The sequence below is a fragment of the Phoenix dactylifera genome, chromosome 5, assembly GCF_051530095.1.
Source record: "Phoenix dactylifera cultivar Ajwa chromosome 5, Ajwa_hap1_PhDact_Kaust_v1.1, whole genome shotgun sequence".
NCBI lineage: Eukaryota > Viridiplantae > Streptophyta > Magnoliopsida > Arecales > Arecaceae > Phoenix > Phoenix dactylifera.
The window spans coordinates 34,400,153-34,411,122 of record NC_143194.1 but is presented as its reverse complement, the minus strand read 5'-3'; the positions used below and the strand labels follow the sequence as shown (position 1 = coordinate 34,411,122).

General features: G+C 47.2%; 1 protein-coding gene across 1 annotated transcript; it reads right to left on the bottom strand.

Moving 5' to 3' along the window:
* Positions 1 to 222: 222 nt before the first annotated feature.
* LOC149753558 (protein BZR1 homolog 3-like) lies at positions 223 to 4,604 on the bottom strand. The gene is made up of 2 exons (XM_089930954.1): positions 3,752 to 4,604; positions 223 to 1,204 (listed from the first exon to the last, which is right to left on the bottom strand). The coding sequence occupies exons 1-2, from the start codon at positions 3,965 to 3,967 to the stop codon at positions 473 to 475; spliced, it is 948 nt and encodes a 315-aa protein (XP_089787080.1). The 5' UTR covers positions 3,968 to 4,604; the 3' UTR covers positions 223 to 472.
* Between the last annotated feature and the right edge of the window lie 6,366 nt (positions 4,605 to 10,970).

Here is a 10,970-nt window from a genome sequence, read left to right as displayed (position 1 = left end):
ATTAACACAGAAACGAACCCCACTGCATATCATACCTGTTTGTTTTAACTGCTTTATCAGCAGGAGATAACAGCAATAAAATCCATGCATGTTCATCTGACAATGAACACAAACGATGCATCCCGGGCCATTAACTAAAATATAATGATATGAAGAGGAAAAAAAAAGGATGCAACAACAATTGCAGACTCTCACATCAATTTTTTTTTCTTAACCCTTCAATTTTCATCTGGCATTCTCAAGACGCCCTTCCAATAATCTTGCCACAATATTTTCCAAAGGGTTTCCTGGTTTCAACACTCACCACAACAAATAAAATCTCAGTTACCTAAAAGAGGATGGAGGCTATGTGCAAGAAACCATGGGCAGGTCTCTCGATCCCTCTCTATCTCTCTATAAACATCATGATAAACTAAAAAGTAAAAACAAGTAGTAAAGAACCTATTAAGATGATGCTTCTCCATGATGTTGATCAGGCATCAGCTCTGGTCCTCGAGCTCCCAAGAGTGAGCTCCAGCTCATCTGATCCACACTCCTCATGGATCCTCTCTCCCTCCCATGCCTTCACCAATCCTGGTGGTGGATGATTGCCGTTGCTGCTGCTGCCAAATGCAAACTCATCGGACATGCCATCCGACATCTGAACATCTACATGGCCAGCCCCACCTGGCATGACTGGGGAACATGTGCCGCTCTGCCCTGGTGTCATCATTCTTGAAGATCCCCCACCTGCAATCACCTCCTTGAAGAAGCCGAATGGATTTGATGAGACAAGGCTGAAAGTGGGCGATGATGGACCTCCGGTTGGAAGGTGGATTCCCGCAAGCCAGGCAGGATCAGGAATAACCTGACGGCCAGGGCTTGGTGGAGTGGAATTTGGTATGAACATGTAACTTGCACTGGCCCAAGGTGGCTGGGCAGCTGAATCATCCCAGTCAGTCTTAATGCGAGGCGTACGAGCAGTCGGAGAACTCAAAGGAGGGGTCACTGGAGCACTGATGGAACCACCATGCATATAGAGATGGTGCTGTGGGAAGTTGCCATCAGCAACACTGACAGCATTGTTGGCATTTGTTATGTAGGATGAGGATGCAGGGCTCGGGAAAGATGACGAGGCAGGGCTAGGGTTATACGAGGCGCATGGGCTTGGAGAAACAGAGCACCCTACTACATCCATGCGCTCTGCCGGTGGTGGCTTGTATCCCTGTCAAAAAATACATATGTAGTTTATAAGTTATTAAGGCAGTTTATATGCCTTCCAAGCAGGAAAATATGCAAACAATTTTAGTGAAAAACTCGAATTTAACTGCCAGAAGGATACAGACAGTTGTAGAATGGCAGTAAGCTTAGGAAAAAATTTATTTCAATGACAACTTAAACATCTTTATGAGTCCATGCATTGATTAGGTTGCATTTCTACACGAGGAATTGATACATAAAAGCAATATGTGAAATTATGGATGTCTCCAATGGGTGAAAATTTATGATCAATCATTTCACCAGATATCTATGTTGTGCAATTTACAACCACGACAATAAATAGACAGTTAAAAATAGAATACTCTGCACCCAGAATGTTAGTGCATGCATGCTTGTTCGAGAACTAGATTGAGAGAGAGAGAGAGAGAGAGGTGGTTTTGAATTCAGTTGTTTCTTTCTTTGGCAAGGGCAAAAGTACTTATTTGAATTAACGATTACAGTTTACCGAGAACAAAATTTATGCACCTAAAACATTAAAAAAAAATAATATTGTAATTGTTCCTATGAAAAAGATCGCAACCCCCTCTCCCTCCCAGAAGGAAAAAAACAAAGGTGGCAATGTTACATGCTTGAGTTTTTAAGAATTTTAAAGTGCCGACACTCCTACAAACTGTGACATGACATGTTGCAACACTGTATGACATATTAATAGTATAAAATGAGTGTCATATCCATGAAATTCATTTACTTCGCTTGACTTTTTGTGTTGTCTAGTGAGAAAATATATCACTAGGAGCAAACAATGTTCCATCACTTATGGTCAGTCAAATGTAAGACTGAGACAGCTTTCTTTTTTCACAAACGTACATATCAAAATGTGATTGTTTTTTTAACAAAAAACACCGCCAAATTGGACTATTTTTTATTTGTTAACATATAGATAACCTTTTAGAGGCTGGAGTATTGACTACTTTGTGGACGCCTAGAGTCCTATTTAAACGTGCAAAACTCTGCTTGTATTTCATGGATAAGTAATCCCCATATGGAAGCATATTAAAAAAATGCAAGGTACATCAATAAGATGTATGATAACAAAGGAGAGGTCATATTCCTCTACTCTTTTAGAAGATAAAGAGGGAAGATGAGGGGAATTTGAATACGAGATTGGGAGAAAAATGTATATCCCAACTCCAACGTTGTGTCTATCTCACAAACATTGACCGAGCTACACAGTGCCTAGAGTCTAGACCTCTACAACAAAAAAATCTGACCCTCCAGTTCACCACACCAACACCCCTGATTTCTCCTCTAAATTATACAAAAATACAATTCATAAATCATGTTCTACTCCTAAATGCACCAACGATGCTATCCAAATGATTCCAATTCATTTCCCCATTTTAGTGAAACCAACTTGAATCCATTTTCACCAAGTATTTATTCATATCTAAGTCTTTTTTCCCCCAAAAAAAACCTGACCAAGAAAGAAGGTGGGCTAAGGAAAAACGTTACAAACTAAACAAACTTTTAGCAGCATTTGCTCCACTCTCTACTCCTAAATTATACTTTCCATACCGGTGCTTTCGCGTGCCCACCCAACCCTCCTTTCACTTTCCGAACGGTTCAAAGAATGAAGACCAGTTCATACCACAGAGAACCCTCAAAGAAAGGCCAGCTCCAATCAAAAGTCCCAAGTCCTGTCTTCCATCTCTAGAATCTCGCGTGGGAGAATCTAAAACCGTTCAAAAAGCGAGCCCCAACACCGGTCCGGTCCAGCCGATCGGTTTGACGCGAATCATTCGTATTCCAAAACGGAACTATAAATTGATAAACGGCCGGCGCCATCGAGAAGGACGGCAGTCTCGTCAAAGTCCGAAGCCAGAGCTAATCATATCGCGCACCGGCGGGAACGCGTGGGTCGCGTGACACCAGGGAGGCAAACCACCGAGGCCAGCAGTTACATCAGTGTTAAAATTACCAAAATGTCCCCATGGAACAACAAATGGAAGGCCACCGTGGAGGGAATCGGTGTAAAAGCACAAGAAAATCATAGCGCAGAGGGGTCCGGTCACCGCGTCTGCAGGCGGCACGGCATCCAGAATATTCCGGATAAAATATTGGATTTAGGGGGGGGAAAAAGGAAAAAAAAAATTGACGAACGTGCACACACGACCGTCTGAAGAACCAGCCCAAGCAATCACAGCCGTTCATTTCAGACAAAAAAAAGGAACCCAACACCGGCCCCGCAATCCGCGGGCTTCTACCCGGAGGCCGACGTGCGCATGCTGTTAGTGACGCTAACATGCGCCGGTCGGTTAAAATTTTCTCTTTTTTTTATAAAAAAAGGTGCCTTTTAGCAGGGCAGGAGCAATGCGCTTACATGCTTCACCTCCGGTGCATATTAATGGCTTTATGGAATTCGTGGCTACCATGCGCCTTTATTATTTCTATTTTTCTTTTCGAGTTTAACCACGAAAAAAAGGAAAGAGAAGAAAAAAAAAGCACAAGCAAGGAAAGCAAGGGAAGAAGGGGGAGGGGGTGGTAAAGATACCTTGCGGTAGGTGGTGCCGTCGGGCTCGACGATCCAGCCGGCCTCGTTGCAGAGGGCCTTGAGGACCTCGTTGTTGTCGCAGTGCTTCGGCAGCTTATAGTTGCCGTACATCCGGAGCCCCGTGTAGATCTTCGCGGCGATCGCCCGGCGCCTCCTCTCCCTCCGCTTGTTGTTCTCCCTCTCCTTCCATGTCGGAAGCCTCGTCCCAGACGTCATCGCTCTTTTAGATCAAAAAGAGAACCTTAATCGATCGCTACTTCAAACCCTAAAAATCTCCCAAAACCGGACCAAAACCCACATCCAAGAGCAGAAGACAAGAGGAGCTGTCCCGAAATCCTCCAAAATTGATTTCGGCCGGAGGAAAGATGGGAAAGCTCTAAATCTGAAGACAGAAGCAACGGATCCCGGCGTTTAAGAGGGAGGGCGGTATAGATCGGAGATAAGGGATGGTGGTGGAGGCGTTCCTCTAAAAAAAGCGAGGCGGAGACGAAAAAACCTACGGGCGGAGTTAAGACCTGGACCAGTCCGATAAAGAAGACGACTTAAAATAAAAGAAGGGGTGAGGTGGGATGGGCCGACGCTTGATGGGGAGCCTAATAAATGTGGCATCTCTGTCAGAGTGTCAGATGCCCATGGAAACAACAGAAGCTACGAATATGCCATCGCTCGTTTTACCTTTCATTGTAGCGGCTAGAGAGACGGAAAAAAAAGACGGTGATGAAAGTGTAAAAAAAGGGCAGAAGTGAGGGTAGGAAAGGAAATGGGGTCCGAAGCTTACTACGGTAATCGCACGAGCCGATGCAAGCATGAGCTCGCCGGACATAGCAGGCGACGGGACATCGTTGCTCTCCCCGAACCAGATGTTTCGCAGCGTCGCAGTCAAAAAGGACGAAACTTGCCCATCCGAGACTTGTCAAATCAAATGTCCATTGATGGAAAGCAAGCATCAACCCGGGAGTGGGAAGGCGATCGGACCGGTTCGGCCGAACTGAACCGGGAAGGCACGAGAGGTAGGACCGTGAGGTACGATAGTACTTGAACGCGAAGCGCCCGAGCCGGGTGGGAAACACGGGGGACAGTTGTGGGAGAGAGCCACCTTTTACGGCGAGTCATTTCTTTTATGTCACCTTTCGCCGCTTCCAGTGCCAAACCTTTCGCTGTTTCGTCTCAAACAGCAAAGCAGACCGCTCTACGGTCAACACGTCACCTAAATAGAATCATGGTTTCCGTTGGGTCCTTCGGAGCGAGGGCAGGGTAAAGAGGGGGGAGGTGTAATAATAATTAATAAAATAGGGGAGCAGGGGGGCCTGGCAAGCGGGGGCACGTGTACGGCCGAGGAGGCCCCGGTTGACCCGGCGAGGGGCGGCCAGCAGTGTGATGGGAGTTGGAGGCGGGGGCCGGCGCTGTGAAAGGGACGGGTGGCGCACGCAATGATGGGTTAGGAGGCCCAGCCGGCCTGTTCCATGTGATGGTGGGGCCCACTTGGAGCACGTGCGGAGCGGACGCGCAATGCGTGTGAGGGACTCGGTGGGGAGTTCGATCCAGGGTTCACGTTTCCACGACGGTTCATGGTCGGGTTGGGCGGGGAGCCGGGAGAAGGGGGGACCACGGAGCACGAGGCGAGAACGAGCGGCGGGGTCACATGCAGAACGATGAGCCCACCACAGACGAGGCGGAGCACTTGCGGTCGGAACGGCCGGAGGCAAAAAGTTCGGAAAGAAATAAAAATATACAACAAAGAGATTAGTAGCCCTCCATGGTATCATTTTAATTTTTTATTTCTAAAAATAATCTTACAAAATTAAGATAAAAAAATATATCTGGTACTACTATTTTTATTTTTAAAATTATTTTTATTATTTAAAAAAAATAAAAAGAAGATATTTTTACTTCTAGTATTTTTTTAAATTAAGAATTTATATCTCCATAGCCGCCACTATTGCCATGCCACCATTGTCACAGGAGCTATCATCTTTGCCACCACAGTAACTACCATTATACCATCGCTGCTATATTCACCATATTTACTATATTGCCACCACCTCCACCATCTTATTAACAAACTTTTGAGAAAGAAATATAATACTTTTCCTTAGAGATGACGCCCTATGTTTTGATCAGTAAAACTTTTAACCATAGTACTTTTATTGACCATCTAACGACAAAATATTATTGTGATCAAATTTTTTTCACTAAAAATTTGAATTTATATAATACTATCACTACCATCACCACCTCCACAACACCACCATCCCCATAGTTATCACCTCCATCACATCATTGGTGTTCTTGCCACCACTATAGTCGTTGCTATTACTACAACCATTGTCTGGCTTCCAATATATCACCGTGGCTCCCGTTGCCATCTCCATTATTCTACCATCATACTTGTAATGTCCGGGCCCAATACTGTAGGGCCCAGTTGAATAGTATTGGGCCAGGGAGGGGTTAGCTGGCCCAAGATGGCCATAATCTCCCGCCTGAGGGCTGAAAAGACAAGACCACCAGATGGCTAACGGAGAAACCCCCACCGGCATGCAAAATAGGAGCCCGCCACCTCCTCCCCCTCGGGCAACGGAGCTGTGAGCTGGCCTGAGGAGGAGGGGCAGCTGGTGGCTCCCGGAGAAGTGAGGAAGGAGAGAACGCCACCTCTCCTTTGGGGTCAAGTCATAAGCCCTGTATTTAAAACCCCTGAGATTTGCTAACCCCGAATTGAATGTACCCTCCCTAAACCTCTAACCCTCTGGATCTACTGCGCCAGAGAGCCAAGCCTTGGAGCTGGAGGCGGAAGGGACCCTGCAGCCCAGGAGAGGAAGGAGGGACTGTGAACCGAGGTGATCCCCCACAGCTTCAACCGACCACAAAAGGTAAGGCTCTGTAAATAGATCTCTGGGCAGAGACAGGGTGGAGGTACCCCTCTGTGGGGTATTCTCCCCTCTGTTTCACTGATGAAACAGAGGGGAGGAGACCGGCACAGTGAGGAGGAGACCGGCACGGGAGAGAGAGACAGGAGGAGGACTGCAGGCCGGACCTACAGGCCGCGGGCCGGCCTGAGAACGGCCCGAACCCGAGCCCAACGCCACCCGGGCCGAGCCCAACCGGACTCGGCCTGCGGATGACCGACCCCGGCCAAGGCCGCCCTCGGGCAGAGGGGCAGCCAAGGGGTCGCCGGGTCTGGCCGTACCGGCGACCGGCGCGGCCCCGAGGCCGCCAGCCTCCACCGAGCCCCCGCCTCTCCACCGGCGAAGAGGTGGCGGCGCGGCTCCCACACACACACAAAAAAAAAAAAAGAAAGAGGAGAAGAGGAAATAAAAAAAAAAAAAAAAAGAGAGAGGGAACAGGGACTCACCAGTTATTGTCACGTGCGGCGGCCACCGGCTTCGGCTGCGAGCGCCGCCGGCACGAGCCTCGGCCGCAGGCCGGCCGGGGATGCGGGCGTCGAGCGTCGGCCGCGAGCGCGGCCGAGGGCGTCGCGGGCTTCGGCCGCGGGTGACGGCCGCGGGAGCCGGTCGCGGGAGCCGGCCGTCCGGGGCTCAACCCCTCCCGAGCTCACCCTCCTCTCTTCGCGGCGGAAGGAAGAGAGGAGTCGGGAGAAGCTTCGGGAAAGAGAAGAAAAGAAGAAAAAAGAAAAGAGAAGCTTCGGGAAGGAGAAGAAAAGAAGAAAAAGAAAAGAGAAAGAAAGGAGAAGAAAAGAAGAAAAAGAAAAGAGAAAGAAAGGAGAAGAAAAGAAGGAAAAAGGAAAGGAAAGAAAAAGGAAAAAAAAAAAAATGAAATGGGTTAGCCAAATTTGACTAACCCAAGCCCAATTAGACTAGGCTAAGTTTAAAAATCGAGCCCCAAAGGCTCTAAATTGGGTAAATTGGACTTGGGCTAGATCCTTGGATGGGATCCAAGCAAGTAAGTTCATAGTATGATGAGCTAAGAAATTTTATAATAAATAAATGGGGAATAATGTGATCCCTATGGTGTTGTTTTAGGTGATTAAGGATTTGTCACCTGGACTTGAGAAATTTGGAAAGCGAATTGAGGTAAGTAATCTGTCTTAATCCTATCGTAGATCTTGTATTACGTTTTATAAGATGAACCAGTGTTTTTCATATAATTTGAATTGTATGCATGATTAGTGAAGAATGTAAGTAACCTGTCCTAATCCTGTTATGGATCATGTCATGTTATTAATGTTTTCCTAAGCATTTATTTTAAGTATATATATGTTTCATGCATGATATGTTACAATGCATAAGTAACTTGCATGATCCCAGAAGCTATGGCTATGTATGCAACATGATGATACTGATATTTTAATCATGCATGTAAGTTTATAAAGTCTTAGCTAGCCCAGAGGCACTATAATGGGCTCAAAGATGCTACTGAGAATGACTGAGCTGCCATTGGCTGAATAGTAACTGAGCTGCCCCGCCAGTGGCTGAATAGTAACTGAGTTGCCCCGCCAGTGGCTGAATAGTAACTGAGCCTGCCCCGCCAGTGGCTGAGTTGGAATTGGGCCTGCCCCGCCAGTGGCTGAATAGTAACTGAGCTTGCCCCGCCAGTGGCTGAATAGTAACTGAGCCTGCCCCGCCAGTGGCTGAATAGTAACTGAGCTGGCCCCGCCAGTGGTCGAGTCTGACTTCGCAGTAGCATCCGAGAGAATGGACCACGGCATGCCGGGGGCACGGTTTTATATGCATATATTATGAAAATTTTGTGATTTGCACTACTACCTTGTTTAAATTGCATACATATTATACCATGATGATTATTAGATAAACATGCATGTCAGCTTCTCAAACCCTGATTTACATGTTTAGCCTACTGGTTGATCCGGTAGGATTATGCAGGATTACTTACTGAGCCGTGTAGCTCACATCTGTTTATGCTTCGTTTTCTTTCAGATCCTCATCAGTGATCGCCACCAGATATGTTTTTTATTTTGTTACAGAGCTTCGTATTTTTGGAGAAGCTTATATACTTTTGTACATTTGAATAGCATAGAAGTTCTGTATTTTTGGTTTCAAACTTGAAGGTTGTACTGCAAAACTTTTAATATATATATATATATAAGTTTGAATCCTTTTGGCTACCTGTTACCCCTGTATGAGGCTGCGTGCTACTGTAGGCGATAGTCGGCAATAGCACGGCCGTGTCACGGATCCGGGTCCGGGGCGTGACATCTAGTGGTATCAGAGCCTTAGGTTAAACAAAAGAATAACCATAAAATGCCTAAGGAAAGGGGTAGTTAAGAATGTCACTGTCATAGAAAGAGTTATAATATGCTAGTTTATCATAATCTCACTTTAAAATTTTTGACTGCAAGGCGATTGTTCGAGAGATATGGATGACGACAGGAGACCACCCTCCCCGGAGCCTAGTGAGCAGTCGGTTCCCCCAGATACTCCACGATCTGCAGCAGGTCAGGCAGGCCTAGCCGGAGTGTACCAGCTTATGGCACAAGTGCTGCAACAGCAGCAGATGATGCAGCTGGCCGCTATGCCACCGGCAGGCACCTGCTATGAGAGGTTTCGCCGACTAAACCCTCCGACCTTTGAGGGTGGGCCTGACCCTATGGCAGCAGAAGCATGGATCCGGGAAATAGAGAAGATGTTCCGAGCTCTTCTTTTCCCCGATGAGGTGAAGGTCCAGATGGCGACCTCTATGCTGACAGGAAACGCCGAGTTCTGGTGGACGGCCATGGAGACAGCCTATGCCGTCGACGGACTTACATGGAGGGACTTCAAGAGGTTGTTTTACAACCAATATTTTCCGGATTCAGTCAACCAGTCTAAGCAGAATGAATTCTTGGCGCTGACCCAGACCGACCGGATGTCTGTTCTGGAGTATGCCAATAAATTCAACGAGCTGGGACGATTTTGCCCCCAGTTCATGGAGGAGGAGAGAAGTAAGGTAAACCGGTTTGAACAGGGATTGAGGTACGGGATTCGATCCCGAATATCCTCCCATCTGTTCTCAAGCTACAAGGATGTACTGGACCGAGCCTTGAAGGTTGAGGCTGACCTAATACGGTCCGGGAGGGAGAGAGAAGACATGAAGAGGACCCGATCGTCGGGAGCTCAGAGTAGTGGGTCTGGAGGCAGCAAGGGATCTGTGCCCAAGAAGAGACAGAGCAGAGCCTGCCCCACCTGTGGCGGAAACCACAAGGGTACCTGCATGAAGAAGACTGGAGCTTGTTATTCTTGCGGGCAGACAGGACACATCGCCCGCAACTGCCCTAGCCGAAGGAAGGACGAGCCTAGACAAACTGCACCAGAGGACCAGAGATCGAGGGGTAACCCTCGAGTTTTCGCACTGACTCGACAGGATGCCAGTGCTAGCGATCAGGTGGTGACAGGTACACTTCTGGTCAACTCGGTTCCTGCCCTCATTCTATTTGATTCTGGTTCTACGCATTCTTTCGTGTCAGTTAGCTTTTCCAGACAACTACATAGCACATCTGAGAAATTAGTGGAACCATGGCATGTTGCTACACCCCTTCAGAAAACCGTAATTGTTGACATTAAATATAGAGATTGCATAATTCAGATAGGGGAAAAAGAATTAGAGACAAATCTTTTACAGCTTGACATGCAAGACTTTGATATTATCTTGGGCATGGACTAGATGTCACAGTATCACGCCCACATTGATTGTTACCACAAGAGGGTGGTATTTCGGATACCTGGGGAACAAGAATTTTTCTTTCAGGGCGATATACCCCTTCAAGATGCTCCTACACTACACTTTATTTCTGCCTTGAAAGCTGGAAAGGCTTTGAGAAAAGGGTGTATGGCCTATCTGGCCTGTGTAGTGGATACCCAGAAAGAGACCAAACTGGAAGATATTCCAGTAGTCAGAGAATATCCGGATGTCTTCCCGGAGGAACTACCAGGATTACCCCCAGATCGAGAGATCGAATTCACTATCGACCTCGCACCAGGAGAGGGGCCAGTCTCCAAGGCTCCTTATCGGATGGCCCCTGCTGAGTTAAGGGAATTGAAGGTACAACTACAAGAACTCCTAGATAAAAAATTCATTCAGCCCAGTGCGTCGCCATGGGGAGCTCCTGTCCTGTTTGTGAAAAAGAAAGACGGGAGTATGCGGCTATGCATCGATTACCGGGAATTGAACAAGACAACCATAAAGAACAAATATCCCCTACCCCGGATCGATGACCTGTTTGATCAGCTGCAAGGCGCCCAAGTCTTCTCCAAGATAGATTTGAGGT